At 39.1% G+C, this 18,993-nt stretch overlaps 4 protein-coding genes across 4 annotated transcripts; 2 read left to right on the top strand and 2 right to left on the bottom strand.

Annotated features, from left to right (window-relative positions):
• Positions 1-6,304: 6,304 nt before the first annotated feature.
• On the bottom strand, positions 6,305-6,760 carry LOC131695143 (histone H2B-like). Its single transcript, XM_058983662.1, has one exon. It carries the CDS (start codon positions 6,731-6,733, stop codon positions 6,335-6,337), a length of 399 nt encoding a protein of 132 aa, XP_058839645.1. The 5' UTR covers positions 6,734-6,760; the 3' UTR covers positions 6,305-6,334.
• A 260-nt stretch (positions 6,761-7,020) lies between these two features.
• Positions 7,021-7,407, top strand: LOC131695170 (histone H2A-like). The gene has a single exon (XM_058983689.1). It carries the CDS (start codon positions 7,021-7,023, stop codon positions 7,405-7,407), a length of 387 nt encoding a protein of 128 aa, XP_058839672.1.
• A 502-nt stretch (positions 7,408-7,909) lies between these two features.
• LOC131695144 (histone H3) lies at positions 7,910-8,323 on the bottom strand. The gene has a single exon (XM_058983663.1). The coding sequence runs from the start codon at positions 8,318-8,320 to the stop codon at positions 7,910-7,912; it is 411 nt and encodes a 136-aa protein (XP_058839646.1). The 5' UTR covers positions 8,321-8,323.
• An 811-nt stretch (positions 8,324-9,134) lies between these two features.
• LOC131695155 (histone H4-like) lies at positions 9,135-9,488 on the top strand. Its single transcript, XM_058983674.1, has one exon. It carries the CDS (start codon positions 9,177-9,179, stop codon positions 9,486-9,488), a length of 312 nt encoding a protein of 103 aa, XP_058839657.1. The 5' UTR covers positions 9,135-9,176.
• The last annotated feature ends 9,505 nt before the right edge of the window (positions 9,489-18,993 follow it).

Raw genomic sequence — 18,993 nt, 5'->3', positions numbered from 1 at the left:
ATTTATAGACTTTACAATGCAGATGGAAGGCCGTCCTTTTGTTCGATAAATGAAAATATTTTCATCATTCGTTTTGGTGTAGCTTTCGCTTAGTGGCAGAGTTGCCACATTCACTGATTTTCTTGGAAGGATTTGCAAAAACCTTCGGATTTGTAGATTAGAAAAACATTTTCTCATGATTCACTGGTAAAAGTACAGAATTACCAAGCGCAAACTTAATACTGGTTAATAAAAGAAACTTTCTAATTAAATTCTTTTTCCATTTTGCATTCGTCCTAATAAGGACGGTTTGTCTATGTTGATACAAGACGGGAATCTTTTAAAACAATTCAAACCTTGCCGAAGATTGTTTTTACTGCGTACATCCATACAATCTTTCCCCTTTCGTAGCTCACACCGAATGAGTACGCTTTGCAGCCTTCGATGTTTTGGTAGCATTTTTAGTGGCAGTTACTACCGCCTTTTCAGTGACTGCGTTTCTTAGCCTTTGGCTTTTTGGCCTTCTCACCGCCACCACCGTTTTTCCTCTCTCCGGTGGTAGCCAATTTGATTGGTCGTCCGATGCAGCTTCTCACGACCACGCACGTCTGTTATGCACTGCGTCTTACACACGTCTGGCTTTGAGAAAAGCTGCGACACCCCTATTTATAGGTTTTATCATTAATGTTGATTCTCATTTAAAGTAGTTTTTGAACTATTTAAACAAATTTTATATAGCAAACAACGTATCGGTAGCAAGCGTTGAACGTTTTCCTTCCGATTTATGAAACAAGATTGGCAATCCGTTTAGTAGAAGAAAAGTTATTAAGGTTCAAATTGTACGTAACGCTTTCGCTAATATTCACTACTATCGCTTTCTCGCTCGTTCTCGTGGCGTGCATGAGCCTTTCCTTTCCGCCCGGGTTCTAATGACATAACCGAAACTAATATGCCGGCTTTCCCCCACCAACTGCTCTCGTCAAGCAACCCAATACGAATAATCAAAGGAACAAACATGTAGTGAACCTATATATAAACTTTTCATTATTTTATTGTTCATTTGCTGCACCATTTTGACGGCTCTGTGCGGGATGGGCTGAAAATTTTCACTTTTCCGAGTCGTTTTCGAAAGATTTTTCAAAACACTATTTTTCCGTTGATAATGAATGTCCTACATATTCCAAAATTTAATACAACATTGGTACAAATATTTTCGACAAAATGCCGAAGAAATTGATTAAATCCATTCAGTACAACAAAAGATATAAGCGTTCAAAATCTTACATCATTTTTCTGCCGAAATTTTGAAAAGGGGCCCCTATATTGAAAGGTAAGTCGTTAGTCACGACAAAAATCCGCCGGCTGGTGGTGGTGAGAAGACCAGCAAGCCCAAGGCGGCGATCGCGGCCGCTAAGAAATCGGCTACGAAGAAAGCGAAAGCTGCTGCCCCTGCAAAGGCGGTAACGGCTGCCACTAAACAGAAAGCCACCAAACCATCGAAGGCTGCAGCGAACAAGCCGAAGGCACCTAAGCCAAAGAAGGCCGCCACCGCCCCGAAGAAGGTCACCGCCGGCAAGAAGTAAATTCCCGACAACGTGCGCGTCCTCCCAAAACAACAGTCCTTTTCAGGACTAACAAAATTGTAAAGAATTGATTGATGCTTATTTTCCGTCAATGCTCCGTTCCCCCCATGAGTTTTCTAGCTTGAGCAGCACACCCGCATTCAACTGGCCCGCCGATTGGCAAGATAAATCAGTCGTTAGTTTGATTAAACAAATCACTATAGTAAATAGGCGCGGTTTCTTGCTCAGATAAACGTACGTACAGGTAAATTAATAGCAGGCCGTGGTTTTCTGTTGCCTTAACAAACAAACAAACAAACAGAGCAAGTATAATATTACTCTGATTAGCAAACAACGCGCTTATTTTGGCTATAATAAAACAGAGAAAAATTGGCTGGCACAATAAACAAACGAACGAACGATAATTACCGATTTTTTAGCCTAAATTGGCGAACGTATTGTATTGATCGATCAACTTTGAGATTACAAATTGTGTTGGGTACGGTTTCTACGAAGATCAAAAGTTTGAAGACTGGGAAGTTTATTGTATTAACAAGTATGATCCAGAAGTGTGTTCTTTTTGCGGCAGAATTTTCTCACACGCTGGGGGTCGGTCATATAATGGGCTGTTTTAAACTGAATAGAATAGACGACAAAAAGACCGTTTTCCGTCTTAACGAAAAACAGTCAACTAGCGCGGTAAGGGGAAAGACTACTTCCACAAACTACAGCAAAACACATTTGATTAGAAAAAGATGGGTGGGTAATGTCTAGGACATAACCGGAGTGTCGTGACTACTCGTTTGACTTGTAATTCAAATCGAATGATACTCAATGAAATATGTGGGATTGTTTCAAGTTATTCTTTATAATAATTATGGTGGTTTTGAAAAGAACCTTTATTGTTGGCGTCTGCGTTGATAGGGGATGCGCTGGATTCTAAGCTGGTTGAGACATTCATTCATGAAATGAACAATTTTCTTCCTTTGAAATATCAATGTTAAAATCTCTCGAAACAACCATCGGAATCTTTTTCGTACAAAAATGAACACACTTAGCAAAAACCTAGGAGCGGGTAATGTCCGGGACATAACCGCGATGATCATATTCTTAAAATTCTGCTTGTATCTCTTTCAAATGGCTAAATTTTACGCATTAAGTTCGATTCACCGGGCTCAGCGAAATTTTCCTGGGGATCCCGTTCGTTAGTATATTCAGCAAAACAATTTTATTAACGAGTTCTCCGCATTGAATACAGGTCAATAATTTCATATAATGATTTCAACAAGCAGACAATGTGCATGTATGACAGGTGGGAGTGTTCTGAAGTGTTTTTAGTGGAGGTAACAACATAAAATCATGTATTGGACATTTTACAATGATTCTCCTTAACCCTGCAAAACCACGGGGTTGGCAGCAGAGGGTTAAGTTGTTTGGAAGAGATGACAGTTAATATATGATAACTAAAAATATAAAATTGTTCTATAAATTGCAAAGTTATTGCCGCGTTGACCTGAAAATTTGTCATTTCATTCATAAAGGAACAATCATTGAAATTATGTCAATTTATGCTTTGCAAGATTTGAAATAACTTCGAAGTGTGGTCACGACACCCCTGTTATGTCATATACATCACCAACCCATCTTTTCATCATTCGTTTTGGTGTAGCTTTCGCTTAGTGGCAGAGTTGCCACATTCACTGATTTTCTTGGAAGGATTTGCAAAAACCTTCGGGTTTGTAGATTAGAAAAACATTTTCTTACGATTCACAGGTAAAAGTACAGAATTACCAAGTGCAAACTTAATACTAGTTAATAAAAGAAACTTTCTAATTAAATTCTTTTTCCATTTTGCCTTCGTCCTGATAAGGACGGTTTGTCTATGTTGATACAAGACGGGAATCTTTTAAAACAATTCAAACCTTGCCGAAGATTGTTTTTACTGCGTACATACATCTTTCCCCTTTCGCAGCTCACACCGAATGAGCACAGTTTTCATCATGGTGTTCCTATTTATAGACTTTACAATGCAGATGGAAGGCCGTCCTTTTGTTCGATAAATGAAAATATTTTCATCATTCGTTTTGGTGTAGCTTTCGCTTAGTGGCAGAGTTGCCACATTCACTGATTTTCTTGGAAGGATTTGCAAAAACCTTCGGGTTTGTAGATTAGAAAAACATTTTCTTACGATTCACAGGTAAAAGTACAGAATTACCAAGTGCAAACTTAATACTAGTTAATAAAAGAAACTTTCTAATTAAATTCTTTTTCCATTTTGCCTTCGTCCTGATAAGGACGGTTTGTCTATGTTGATACAAGACGGGAATCTTTTAAAACAATTCAAACCTTGCCGAAGATTGTTTTTACTGCGTACATACATCTTTCCCCTTTCGCAGCTCACACCGAATGAGCACAGTTTTCATCATGGTGTTCCTATTTATAGACTTTACAATGCAGATGGAAGGCCGTCCTTTTGTTCGATAAATGAAAATATTTTCATCATTCGTTTTGGTGTAGCTTTCGCTTAGTGGCAGAGTTGCCACATTCACTGATTTTCTTGGAAGGATTTGCAAAAACCTTCGGGTTTGTAGATTAGAAAAACATTTTCTTACGATTCACAGGTAAAAGTACAGAATTACCAAGTGCAAACTTAATACTAGTTAATAAAAGAAACTTTCTAATTAAATTCTTTTTCCATTTTGCCTTCGTCCTGATAAGGACGGTTTGTCTATGTTGATACAAGACGGGAATCTTTTAAAACAATTCAAACCTTGCCGAAGATTGTTTTTACTGCGTACATACATCTTTCCCCTTTCGCAGCTCACACCGAATGAGCACAGTTTTCATCATGGTGTTCCTATTTATAGACTTTACAATGCAGATGGAAGGCCGTCCTTTTGTTCGATAAATGAAAATATTTTCATCATTCGTTTTGGTGTAGCTTTCGCTTAGTAGCAGAGTTGCCACATTCACTGATTTTCTTGGAAGGATTTGCAAAAACCTTCGAGTTTGTAGATTAGAAAAACATTTTCTCATGATTCACTGGTAAAAGTACAGAATTACCAAGCGCAAACTTAATACTAGTTAATAAAAGAAACTTTCTAATTAAATTCTTTTTCCATTTTGCCTTCGTCCTGATAAGGACGGTTTGTCTATGTTGATACAAGACGGGAATCTAAAACAATTCAAACCTTGCCGACGATTGTTTTTACTGCGTACATACATCTTTCCCCTTTCGCAGCTCACACCGAATGAGCACAGTTTTCATCATGGTGTTCCTATTTATAGACTTTACAATGCAGATGGAAGGCCGTCCTTTTGTTCGATAAATGAAAATGTTTTCATCATTCGTTTTGGTGTAGCTTTCGCTTAGTGGCAGAGTTGCCACATTCACTGATTTTCTTGGAAGGATTTGCAAAAACCTTCGGATTTGTAGATTAGAAAAACATTTTCTCATGATTCACTGGTAAAAGTACAGAATTACCAAGCGCAAACTTAATACTGGTTAATAAAAGAAACTTTCTAATTAAATTCTTTTTCCATTTTGCATTCGTCCTAATAAGGACGGTTTGTCTATGTTGATACAAGACGGGAATCTTTTAAAACAATTCAAACCTTGCCGAAGATTGTTTTTACTGCGTACATCCATACAATCTTTCCCCTTTCGTAGCTCACACCGAATGAGTACGCTTTGCAGCCTTCGATGTTTTGGTAGCATTTTTAGTGGCAGTTACTACCGCCTTTTCAGTGACTGCGTTTCTTAGCCTTTGGCTTTTTGGCCTTCTCACCGCCACCACCGTTTTTCCTCTCTCCGGTGGTAGCCAATTTGATTGGTCGTCCGATGCAGCTTCTCACGACCACGCACGTCTGTTATGCACTGCGTCTTACACACGTCTGGCTTTGAGAAAAGCTGCGACACCCCTATTTATAGGTTTTATCATTAATGTTGATTCTCATTTAAAGTAGTTTTTGAACTATTTAAACAAATTTTATATAGCAAACAACGTATCGGTAGCAAGCGTTGAACGTTTTCCTTCCGATTTATGAAACAAGATTGGCAATCCGTTTAGTAGAAGAAAAGTTATTAAGGTTCAAATTGTACGTAACGCTTTCGCTAATATTCACTACTATCGCTTTCTCGCTCGTTCTCGTGGCGTGCATGAGCCTTTCCTTTCCGCCCGGGTTCTAATGACATAACCGAAACTAATATGCCGGCTTTCCCCCACCAACTGCTCTCGTCAAGCAACCCAATACGAATAATCAAAGGAACAAACATGTAGTGAACCTATATATAAACTTTTCATTATTTTATTGTTCATTTGCTGCACCATTTTGACGGCTCTGTGCGGGATGGGCTGAAAATTTTCACTTTTCCGAGTCGTTTTCGAAAGATTTTTCAAAACACTATTTTTCCGTTGATAATGAATGTCCTACATATTCCAAAATTTAATACAACATTGGTACAAATATTTTCGACAAAATGCCGAAGAAATTGATTAAATCCATTCAGTACAACAAAAGATATAAGCGTTCAAAATCTTACATCATTTTTCTGCCGAAATTTTGAAAAGGGGCCCCTATATTGAAAGGTAAGTCGTTAGTCACGACAAAATGGACAGAGAAAAAAATGACAACCTTTTTAGCTCTAATGAAACAAACAAACAACAACAACTAATGTTTATATAAACTATGTGTACATTTCAATTCAACTCTTTACCAGAACGTGTTTTGGTGGCCCTGAAAAGGGCCGATGACGATGGTGTGTGACATCCGGCGGCGGGGCGGGCGACGATTTACTTCGAGCTGGTATACTTGGTAACGGCCTTGGTACCTTCCGATACGGCATGTTTGGCCAGCTCGCCCGGTAACAGCAAACGAACGGCGGTCTGTACCTCGCGGGAGGTGATCGTCGACCGTCGGTTGTAATGGGCCAGACGAGATGCTTCGTTAGCAATACGCTCGAAGATGTCGTTCACGAAGCTATTCATGATGCTCATCGCCTTCGACGAGACACCGGTGTCCGGATGGACCTGCTTCAGCACCTTGTAGATGTAGATAGCGTAGCTTTCCTTGCGGCGTTGCTTTCGCTTCTTCTTCTCTCCTCCTCCTGCTTTTGTGGCGATGTTCTTCTGTGCCTTGCCACCGCCGCCGCCGGATTTTTTCACAGCCTTTCCGCTGGCTTTCGGTGCCATAGTAACGACGTGGTTGTGCTGCTGTTAACGCTCTCGATGCGAACTGCGCTGACTGATTGGTAGCAAAAATCACTACATATCGCTTATATACGATCGTGTAGCGAGACGAAGGTTCGTCCTTTTTTGTGTTTAGCGCGTTTCGTTCGTTCGCTACTCCGCCCCTTTGGCGCACGATGTGCAATGAAGCGAATGCATAACAAGGGGTGCTGTGTGCGCGAGTGGCATCAGTGTTACTCGTATTGTCTACGTGACTACACACGAACGCGCACAGCGATAAACCTACGACAATGTCTGCACGCGGTAAAGGAGGAAAAGTGAAGGGAAAGCCAAAATCCCGCTCAGTTCGTGCCGGTCTCCAGTTCCCTGTTGGCCGAATTCACCGTCTGCTGAGGAAGGGAAATTATGCTGAACGTGTCGGTGCCGGAGCACCCGTCTACTTGGCAGCTGTAATGGAATATCTTGCCGCCGAAGTACTGGAGCTGGCAGGAAACGCTGCCCGCGATAACAAAAAGACCAGAATCATCCCCCGTCATCTGCAGCTGGCCATTCGAAATGACGAAGAGCTGAACAAACTGCTCTCCGGTGTGACCATTGCCCAGGGTGGCGTGTTGCCTAACATACAGGCCGTACTGCTGCCGAAGAAGACTGAAAAGAGGGCCTCCGCAGCAACTTAAATCCCGCTTCGCCCGAGCTGAAAAAAAAAACGCCCTTTTCAGGGCGACTATTTTCTTCTGATAAAAAGAGTTAATTTGATTTTCACTCCGATAATCATCAACGTACATTTCTGTGAGCATTGCACAAGTTTTTTTTTGCAATGCTCGTCAGACGCTTATTAATAGTTTCCCTCATATCATGGCATTGACGATTTCACCCAATCTCTCAAAAGTTCACTCATCGATTTGGTGCTAAATCACAAATCGGCCGCGCAAGATTTCCCTCAATGGGTCTTGTTTTTCACACGCTACTACTGTCGATCGGTACGAGGTGGTGCTGCTGGCAAAAAATCCCCCCATCGGCGTGCTTTCTAACAAACACACACAGCCACCCGCCTGAGCATTTTTGGAGGGAAACGGAAAATTTCTGCTAATAATTCTTAGTAAAATATGATTGGTTGTGGTCCTGAAAAGGACCGTTTGTTGCTGTTTCGTTCTGGGGGGTGATGGGCACACACCAAATTTAGGCCCGCTCCCCACGGATCCGGCGAGCCAGTTGGATGTCTTTCGGCATGATGGTCACTCGCTTGGCATGGATAGCGCACAGATTGGTATCCTCGAACAAACCAACCAGGTAAGCCTCGCTGGCTTCTTGAAGGGCCATGACGGCTGAGCTCTGGAAGCGCAGATCGGTTTTGAAGTCCTGCGCGATCTCACGAACCAGACGCTGGAAGGGCAGCTTGCGGATTAGTAGCTCTGTCGACTTCTGATAGCGACGAATTTCTCGCAGCGCGACAGTTCCTGGTCTGTAGCGATGGGGCTTCTTAACGCCACCCGTAGCTGGGGCACTTTTACGGGCAGCCTTCGTTGCCAACTGTTTGCGGGGAGCTTTCCCTCCGGTGGACTTGCGGGCGGTCTGTTTCGTACGGGCCATGGCGCGAAAATGCTGCTCTACTACTGCTACCACTGTGGTGCTGTTCAAACGACGAATGATGACCAAAACAGACCGACCGATTTTTTTTATAGTCGCGAATAAACACTACTATATCGCCTGTCTCGCTCGTGTACGTGCCATGTGCCTTTTCGTTCTGTATACGGTTCGATTCGGCTACTATACTTCCCCCACCATTTCCATTCCGGAGCCAGTGTTGCCAGACTTGATTTTTTCAGCTTTTCATTAGATTTGCAAAAAAATATTCCTAAAAAGAAAAACTATGTATGAGCAAAAAAAATCGCCTAGAAATCAATAAAATTCCAACAGTAGAAGAATATCAAACAGAAATAGTTTGTTCATCAGTAACAATTTGTTCCATCATAGATCAGTATCAGATATCGATATTTAAGTACCATAGAAGCCAATATAACGTACCATGTAGACGGATGTATAGAAAATCTTTATAAGTTAAAAAAAAAAAACCGTTTGTTTTTCGATTTACTTTTTCTTTCTTTCTTTTTCAGGAGAATCAATTTCCGGGCAATCGTTTTCCAGGGAAAATGCTACCATGTCAGCATTAGTCCGGATAAAGCAGATTTCGGCAATCCCAAGCTACTAAAACAGTGGCAACAGTGAACTTCGTGTTCGCGCTATTTCCCCTTCAAACCAACACATCACGAGTAAGCATATAGATAGCAAAATGGTAATCTACCTAGGCGGCGGCGACTGAGAATGTGTGTGCATCAGTATAAAAGCGCTACTCAATGGGCCGAATTACAACATTCGGTATTGGAATCTCGCTGCTGCAGGTGTGCTGCGCTAGCCTACTAAGCTATTACCTACAACAACCAAGAAGATGACTGGCCGTGGCAAAGGAGGCAAAGGGCTCGGCAAGGGAGGCGCTAAGCGGCACCGCAAGGTGCTTCGTGACAATATCCAGGGCATCACCAAACCCGCCATTCGTCGTCTGGCTCGACGTGGAGGAGTGAAGCGAATCTCCGGTTTGATATACGAGGAAACCCGTGGTGTGCTGAAGATTTTTCTGGAAAACGTTATCCGGGACGCTGTGACGTACACTGAACATGCCAAACGGAAGACCGTCACTGCGATGGATGTCGTCTATGCGCTTAAACGCCAGGGACGCACATTGTACGGTTTTGGTGGTTAAGCCCTACCACGACGTTCACGACAACACAAAAGGCCCTTTTCAGGGCCACCAAATGTTTAGAAAAAAGAATTAGTTTGAAATGTATCCTTCATATTTTCATTCATGTTGCAGGGGCGTACTGTTTAGGGTGCGATTTTGATTGATATGCGAGAGACCAGTGTTACGACAACGCGCTCAGTCGCTGGGTTTCCCTTTTTTTGTCGTGACTAACGACTTACCTTTCAATATAGGGGCCCCTTTTCAAAATTTCGGCAGAAAAATGATGTAAGATTTTGAACGCTTATATCTTTTGTTGTACTGAATGGATTTAATCAATTTCTTCGGCATTTTGTCGAAAATATTTGTACCAATGTTGTATTAAATTTTGGAATATGTAGGACATTCATTATCAACGGAAAAATAGTGTTTTGAAAAATCTTTCGAAAACGACTCGGAAAAGTGAAAATTTTCAGCCCATCCCGCACAGAGCCGTCAAAATGGTGCAGCAAATGAACAATAAAATAATGAAAAGTTTATATATAGGTTCACTACATGTTTGTTCCTTTGATTATTCGTATTGGGTTGCTTGACGAGAGCAGTTGGTGGGGGAAAGCCGGCATATTAGTTTCGGTTATGTCATTAGAACCCGGGCGGAAAGGAAAGGCTCATGCACGCCACGAGAACGAGCGAGAAAGCGATAGTAGTGAATATTAGCGAAAGCGTTACGTACAATTTGAACCTTAATAACTTTTCTTCTACTAAACGGATTGCCAATCTTGTTTCATAAATCGGAAGGAAAACGTTCAACGCTTGCTACCGATACGTTGTTTGCTATATAAAATTTGTTTAAATAGTTCAAAAACTACTTTAAATGAGAATCAACATTAATGATAAAACCTATAAATAGGGGTGTCGCAGCTTTTCTCAAAGCCAGACGTGTGTAAGACGCAGTGCATAACAGACGTGCGTGGTCGTGAGAAGCTGCATCGGACGACCAATCAAATTGGCTACCACCGGAGAGAGGAAAAACGGTGGTGGCGGTGAGAAGGCCAAAAAGCCAAAGGCTAAGAAACGCAGTCACTGAAAAGGCGGTAGTAACTGCCACTAAAAATGCTACCAAAACATCGAAGGCTGCAAAGCGTACTCATTCGGTGTGAGCTACGAAAGGGGAAAGATTGTATGGATGTACGCAGTAAAAACAATCTTCGGCAAGGTTTGAATTGTTTTAAAAGATTCCCGTCTTGTATCAACATAGACAAACCGTCCTTATTAGGACGAATGCAAAATGGAAAAAGAATTTAATTAGAAAGTTTCTTTTATTAACCAGTATTAAGTTTGCGCTTGGTAATTCTGTACTTTTACCAGTGAATCATGAGAAAATGTTTTTCTAATCTACAAATCCGAAGGTTTTTGCAAATCCTTCCAAGAAAATCAGTGAATGTGGCAACTCTGCCACTAAGCGAAAGCTACACCAAAACGAATGATGAAAACATTTTCATTTATCGAACAAAAGGACGGCCTTCCATCTGCATTGTAAAGTCTATAAATAGGAACACCATGATGAAAACTGTGCTCATTCGGTGTGAGCTGCGAAAGGGGAAAGATGTATGTACGCAGTAAAAACAATCGTCGGCAAGGTTTGAATTGTTTTAGATTCCCGTCTTGTATCAACATAGACAAACCGTCCTTATCAGGACGAAGGCAAAATGGAAAAAGAATTTAATTAGAAAGTTTCTTTTATTAACTAGTATTAAGTTTGCGCTTGGTAATTCTGTACTTTTACCAGTGAATCATGAGAAAATGTTTTTCTAATCTACAAACTCGAAGGTTTTTGCAAATCCTTCCAAGAAAATCAGTGAATGTGGCAACTCTGCTACTAAGCGAAAGCTACACCAAAACGAATGATGAAAATATTTTCATTTATCGAACAAAAGGACGGCCTTCCATCTGCATTGTAAAGTCTATAAATAGGAACACCATGATGAAAACTGTGCTCATTCGGTGTGAGCTGCGAAAGGGGAAAGATGTATGTACGCAGTAAAAACAATCTTCGGCAAGGTTTGAATTGTTTTAAAAGATTCCCGTCTTGTATCAACATAGACAAACCGTCCTTATCAGGACGAAGGCAAAATGGAAAAAGAATTTAATTAGAAAGTTTCTTTTATTAACTAGTATTAAGTTTGCACTTGGTAATTCTGTACTTTTACCTGTGAATCGTAAGAAAATGTTTTTCTAATCTACAAACCCGAAGGTTTTTGCAAATCCTTCCAAGAAAATCAGTGAATGTGGCAACTCTGCCACTAAGCGAAAGCTACACCAAAACGAATGATGAAAATATTTTCATTTATCGAACAAAAGGACGGCCTTCCATCTGCATTGTAAAGTCTATAAATAGGAACACCATGATGAAAACTGTGCTCATTCGGTGTGAGCTGCGAAAGGGGAAAGATGTATGTACGCAGTAAAAACAATCTTCGGCAAGGTTTGAATTGTTTTAAAAGATTCCCGTCTTGTATCAACATAGACAAACCGTCCTTATCAGGACGAAGGCAAAATGGAAAAAGAATTTAATTAGAAAGTTTCTTTTATTAACTAGTATTAAGTTTGCACTTGGTAATTCTGTACTTTTACCTGTGAATCGTAAGAAAATGTTTTTCTAATCTACAAACCCGAAGGTTTTTGCAAATCCTTCCAAGAAAATCAGTGAATGTGGCAACTCTGCCACTAAGCGAAAGCTACACCAAAACGAATGATGAAAATATTTTCATTTATCGAACAAAAGGACGGCCTTCCATCTGCATTGTAAAGTCTATAAATAGGAACACCATGATGAAAACTGTGCTCATTCGGTGTGAGCTGCGAAAGGGGAAAGATGTATGTACGCAGTAAAAACAATCTTCGGCAAGGTTTGAATTGTTTTAAAAGATTCCCGTCTTGTATCAACATAGACAAACCGTCCTTATCAGGACGAAGGCAAAATGGAAAAAGAATTTAATTAGAAAGTTTCTTTTATTAACTAGTATTAAGTTTGCACTTGGTAATTCTGTACTTTTACCTGTGAATCGTAAGAAAATGTTTTTCTAATCTACAAACCCGAAGGTTTTTGCAAATCCTTCCAAGAAAATCAGTGAATGTGGCAACTCTGCCACTAAGCGAAAGCTACACCAAAACGAATGATGAAAATATTTTCATTTATCGAACAAAAGGACGGCCTTCCATCTGCATTGTAAAGTCTATAAATAGGAACACCATGATGAAAACTGTGCTCATTCGGTGTGAGCTGCGAAAGGGGAAAGATGTATGTACGCAGTAAAAACAATCGTCGGCAAGGTTTGAATTGTTTTAAAAGATTCCCGTCTTGTATCAACATAGACAAACATAGAATTTAATTAGAAAGTTTCTTTTATTAACTAGTATTAAGTTTGCGCTTGGTAATTCTGTACTTTTACCAGTGAATCATGAGAAAATGTTTTTCTAATCTACAAACTCGAAGGTTTTTGCAAATCCTTCCAAGAAAATCAGTGAATGTGGCAACTCTGCTACTAAGCGAAAGCTACACCAAAACGAATGATGAAAATATTTTCATTAATCGAACAAAAGGACGGCCTTCCATCTGCATTGTAAAGTCTATAAATAGGAACACCATGATGAAAACTGTGCTCATTCGGTGTGAGCTGCGAAAGGGGAAAGATGTATGTACGCAGTAAAAACAATCTTCGGCAAGGTTTGAATTGTTTTAAAAGATTCCCGTCTTGTATCAACATAGACAAACCGTCCTTATCAGGACGAAGGCAAAATGGAAAAAGAATTTAATTAGAAAGTTTCTTTTATTAACTAGTATTAAGTTTGCACTTGGTAATTCTGTACTTTTACCTGTGAATCGTAAGAAAATGTTTTTCTAATCTACAAACCCGAAGGTTTTTGCAAATCCTTCCAAGAAAATCAGTGAATGTGGCAACTCTGCCACTAAGCGAAAGCTACACCAAAACGAATGATGAAAATATTTTCATTTATCGAACAAAAGGACGGCCTTCCATCTGCATTGTAAAGTCTATAAATAGGAACACCATGATGAAAACTGTGCTCATTCGGTGTGAGCTGCGAAAGGGGAAAGATGTATGTACGCAGTAAAAACAATCTTCGGCAAGGTTTGAATTGTTTTAAAAGATTCCCGTCTTGTATCAACATAGACAAACCGTCCTTATCAGGACGAAGGCAAAATGGAAAAAGAATTTAATTAGAAAGTTTCTTTTATTAACTAGTATTAAGTTTGCACTTGGTAATTCTGTACTTTTACCTGTGAATCGTAAGAAAATGTTTTTCTAATCTACAAACCCGAAGGTTTTTGCAAATCCTTCCAAGAAAATCAGTGAATGTGGCAACTCTGCCACTAAGCGAAAGCTACACCAAAACGAATGATGAAAATATTTTCATTTATCGAACAAAAGGACGGCCTTCCATCTGCATTGTAAAGTCTATAAATAGGAACACCATGATGAAAACTGTGCTCATTCGGTGTGAGCTGCGAAAGGGGAAAGATGTATGTACGCAGTAAAAACAATCTTCGGCAAGGTTTGAATTGTTTTAAAAGATTCCCGTCTTGTATCAACATAGACAAACCGTCCTTATCAGGACGAAGGCAAAATGGAAAAAGAATTTAATTAGAAAGTTTCTTTTATTAACTAGTATTAAGTTTGCGCTTGGTAATTCTGTACTTTTACCAGTGAATCATGAGAAAATGTTTTTCTAATCTACAAACTCGAAGGTTTTTGCAAATCCTTCCAAGAAAATCATAGAATGTGGCAACTCTACTACTAAGCGAAAGCTACACCAAAACGAATGATGAAAATATTTTCATTTATCGAACAAAAGGACGGCCTTCCATCTGCATTGTAAAGTCTATAAATAGGAACACCTTGATGCGAAGCGTACTCATTCGGAGTGAGCTGCGAAAGGGGAAAGATGTATGTACGCAGTAAAAACAATCGTCGGTAAGGTTTTAATTGTTTTAAAAGATTCCCGTCTTGTATCAACATAGCTATCTACAAACCGTCCTTATTAGGACGAATGTAAAATGGAAAAAGAATTTAATTAGAAAGTTTCTTTTATTAACTAGTATTAAGTTTGCGCTTGGTAATTCTGTACTTTTACCAGTGAATCATGAGAAAATGTTTTTCTAATCTACAAACTCGAAGGTTTTTGCAAATCCTTCCAAGAAAATCAGTGAATGTCGCAACTCTGACACTAAGCGAAAGCTACACCAAAACGAATGATGAAAAGATGGGTTGGTGATGTATATGACATAACAGGGGTGTCGTGACCACACTTCGAAGTTATTTCAAATCTTGCAAAGCATAAATTGACATAATTTCAATGATTGTTCCTTTATGAATGAAATGACAAATTTTCAGGTCAACGCGGCAATAACTTTGCAATTTATAGAACAATTTTATATTTTTAGTTATCATATATTAACTGTCATCTCTTCCAAACAACTTAACCCTCTGCTGCCAACCCCGTGGTTTTGCAGGGTTAAGGAGAATCATTGTAAAATGTCCAATACATGATTTTATGTTGTTACCTCCACTAAAAACACTTCAGAACACTCCCACCTGTCATACATGCACATTGTCTGCTTGTTGAAATCATTATATGAAATTATTGACCTGTATTCAATGCGGAGAACTCGTTAATAAAATTGTTTTGCTGAATATACTAACGAACGGGATCCCCAGGAAAATTTCGCTGAGCCCGGTGAATCGAACTTAATGCGTAAAATTTAGCCATTTGAAAGAGATACAAGCAGAATTTTAAGAATATGATCATCGCGGTTATGTCCCGGACATTACCCGCTCCTAGGTTTTTGCTAAGTGTGTTCATTTTTGTACGAAAAAGATTCCGATGGTTGTTTCGAGAGATTTTAACATTGATATTTCAAAGGAAGAAAATTGTTCATTTCATGAATGAATGTCTCAACCAGCTTAGAATCCAGCGCATCCCCTATCAACGCAGACGCCAACAATAAAGGTTCTTTTCAAAACCACCATAATTATTATAAAGAATAACTTGAAACAATCCCACATATTTCATTGAGTATCATTCGATTTGAATTACAAGTCAAACGAGTAGTCACGACACTCCGGTTATGTCCTAGACATTACCCACCCATCTTTTTTTTTTTTTTTTCATATACGCATTTCCTTTTTCTTTCTCCTGAGCTTGCGTATCATGGGACAAAACTGCTCGTTTCTCGATAGCAACGAACCGCCGACCGACTCTTTTTTTCGCGCGCGCGTTTTAGCTTACCACGCTTTCACCTACCTGTCTACCTATGAATTTGCGTACCTTTAACTGGTCTGAATGATAAAAGTAAAGTTGATGGCTGGTGAGTTAGTACTGTATCAATCAGGAAGCAATTACAACACACACACACACACACACACACACAGGAAGAGAGAGATTGAGCAACCGTAAAAAGATGGGTGGGTAATGTCTAGGACATAACCGGAGTGTCGTGACTACTCGTTTGACTTGTAATTCAAATCGAATGATACTCAATGAAATATGTGGGATTGTTTCAAGTTATTCTTTATAATAATTATGGTGGTTTTGAAAAGAACCTTTATTGTTGGCGTCTGCGTTGATAGGGGATGCGCTGGATTCTAAGCTGGTTGAGACATTCATTCATGAAATGAACAATTTTCTTCCTTTGAAATATCAATGTTAAAATCTCTCGAAACAACCATCGGAATCTTTTTCGTACAAAAATGAACACACTTAGCAAAAACCTAGGAGCGGGTAATGTCCGGGACATAACCGCGATGATCATATTCTTAAAATTCTGCTTGTATCTCTTTCAAATGGCTAAATTTTACGCATTAAGTTCGATTCACCGGGCTCAGCGAAATTTTCCTGGGGATCCCGTTCGTTAGTATATTCAGCAAAACAATTTTATTAACGAGTTCTCCGCATTGAATACAGGTCAATAATTTCATATAATGATTTCAACAAGCAGACAATGTGCATGTATGACAGGTGGGAGTGTTCTGAAGTGTTTTTAGTGGAGGTAACAACATAAAATCATGTATTGGACATTTTACAATGATTCTCCTTAACCCTGCAAAACCACGGGGTTGGCAGCAGAGGGTTAAGTTGTTTGGAAGAGATGACAGTTAATATATGATAACTAAAAATATAAAATTGTTCTATAAATTGCAAAGTTATTGCCGCGTTGACCTGAAAATTTGTCATTTCATTCATAAAGGAACAATCATTGAAATTATGTCAATTTATGCTTTGCAAGATTTGAAATAACTTCGAAGTGTGGTCACGACACCCCTGTTATGTCATATACATCACCAACCCATCTTTTCATCATTCGTTTTGGTGTAGCTTTCGCTTAGTGTCAGAGTTGCGACATTCACTGATTTTCTTGGAAGGATTTGCAAAAACCTTCGAGTTTGTAGATTAGAAAAACATTTTCTCATGATTCACTGGTAAAAGTACAGAATTACCAAGCGCAAACTTAATACTAGTTAATAAAAGAAACTTTCTAATTAAATTCTTTTTCCATTTTACATTCGTCCTAATAAGGACGGTTTGTAGATAGCTATGTTGATACAAGACGGGAATCTTTTAAAACAATTAAAACCTTACCGACGATTGTTTTTACTGCGTACATACATCTTTCCCCTTTCGCAGCTCACTCCGAATGAGTACGCTTCGCATCAAGGTGTTCCTATTTATAGACTTTACAATGCAGATGGAAGGCCGTCCTTTTGTTCGATAAATGAAAATATTTTCATCATTCGTTTTGGTGTAGCTTTCGCTTAGTAGTAGAGTTGCCACATTCTATGATTTTCTTGGAAGGATTTGCAAAAACCTTCGAGTTTGTAGATTAGAAAAACATTTTCTCATGATTCACTGGTAAAAGTACAGAATTACCAAGCGCAAACTTAATACTAGTTAATAAAAGAAACTTTCTAATTAAATTCTTTTTCCATTTTGCCTTCGTCCTGATAAGGACGGTTTGTCTATGTTGATACAAGACGGGAATCTTTTAAAACAATTCAAACCTTGCCGAAGATTGTTTTTACTGCGTACATACATCTTTCCCCTTTCGCAGCTCACACCGAATGAGCACAGTTTTCATCATGGTGTTCCTATTTATAGACTTTACAATGCAGATGGAAGGCCGTCCTTTTGTTCGATAAATGAAAATATTTTCATCATTCGTTTTGGTGTAGCTTTCGCTTAGTGGCAGAGTTGCCACATTCACTGATTTTCTTGGAAGGATTTGCAAAAACCTTCGGGTTTGTAGATTAGAAAAACATTTTCTTACGATTCACAGGTAAAAGTACAGAATTACCAAGTGCAAACTTAATACTAGTTAATAAAAGAAACTTTCTAATTAAATTCTTTTTCCATTTTGCCTTCGTCCTGATAAGGACGGTTTGTCTATGTTGATACAAGACGGGAATCTTTTAAAACAATTCAAACCTTGCCGAAGATTGTTTTTACTGCGTACATACATCTTTCCCCTTTCGCAGCTCACACCGAATGAGCACAGTTTTCATCATGGTGTTCCTATTTATAGACTTTACAATGCAGATGGAAGGCCGTCCTTTTGTTCGATAAATGAAAATATTTTCATCATTCGTTTTGGTGTAGCTTTCGCTTAGTGGCAGAGTTGCCACATTCACTGATTTTCTTGGAAGGATTTGCAAAAACCTTCGGGTTTGTAGATTAGAAAAACATTTTCTTACGATTCACAGGTAAAAGTACAGAATTACCAAGTGCAAACTTAATACTAGTTAATAAAAGAAACTTTCTAATTAAATTCTTTTTCCATTTTGCCTTCGTCCTGATAAGGACGGTTTGTCTATGTTGATACAAGACGGGAATCTTTTAAAACAATTCAAACCTTGCCGAAGATTGTTTTTACTGCGTACATACATCTTTCCCCTTTCGCAGCTCACACCGAATGAGCACAGTTTTCATCATGGTGTTCCTATTTATAGACTTTACAATGCAGATGGAAGGCCGTCCTTTTGTTCGATTAATGAAAATATTTTCATCATTCGTTTTGGTGTAGCTTTCGCTTAGTAGCAGAGTTGCCACATTCACTGATTTTCTTGGAAGGATTTGCAAAAACCTTCGAGTTTGTAGATTAGAAAAACATTTTCTCATGATTCACTGGTAAAAGTACAGAATTACCAAGCGCAAACTTAATACTAGTTAATAAAAGAAACTTTCTAATTAAATTCTATGTTTGTCTATGTTGATACAAGACGGGAATCTTTTAAAACAATTCAAACCTTGCCGACGATTGTTTTTACTGCGTACATACATCTTTCCCCTTTCGCAGCTCACACCGAATGAGCACAGTTTTCATCATGGTGTTCCTATTTATAGACTTTACAATGCAGATGGAAGGCCGTCCTTTTGTTCGATAAATGAAAATATTTTCATCATTCGTTTTGGTGTAGCTTTCGCTTAGTGGCAGAGTTGCCACATTCACTGATTT

This window comes from Topomyia yanbarensis, unplaced genomic scaffold (assembly GCF_030247195.1).
Source record: "Topomyia yanbarensis strain Yona2022 unplaced genomic scaffold, ASM3024719v1 HiC_scaffold_30, whole genome shotgun sequence".
Classification (NCBI taxonomy): domain Eukaryota; kingdom Metazoa; phylum Arthropoda; class Insecta; order Diptera; family Culicidae; genus Topomyia; species Topomyia yanbarensis.
This window is presented reverse-complemented; position numbering and strand designations above follow the sequence as displayed.

Bases quoted from the DNA above. Each gene is read 5' to 3' on its own strand.
- LOC131695143 (XM_058983662.1), bottom strand. From the start codon at position 6,733: ATGGCACCGAAAGCCAGCGGAAAGGCTGTGAAAAAATCCGGCGGCGGC.
- LOC131695170 (XM_058983689.1), top strand. From the start codon at position 7,021: ATGTCTGCACGCGGTAAAGGAGGAAAAGTGAAGGGAAAGCCAAAATCC.
- LOC131695144 (XM_058983663.1), bottom strand. From the start codon at position 8,320: ATGGCCCGTACGAAACAGACCGCCCGCAAGTCCACCGGAGGGAAAGCT.
- LOC131695155 (XM_058983674.1), top strand. From the start codon at position 9,177: ATGACTGGCCGTGGCAAAGGAGGCAAAGGGCTCGGCAAGGGAGGCGCT.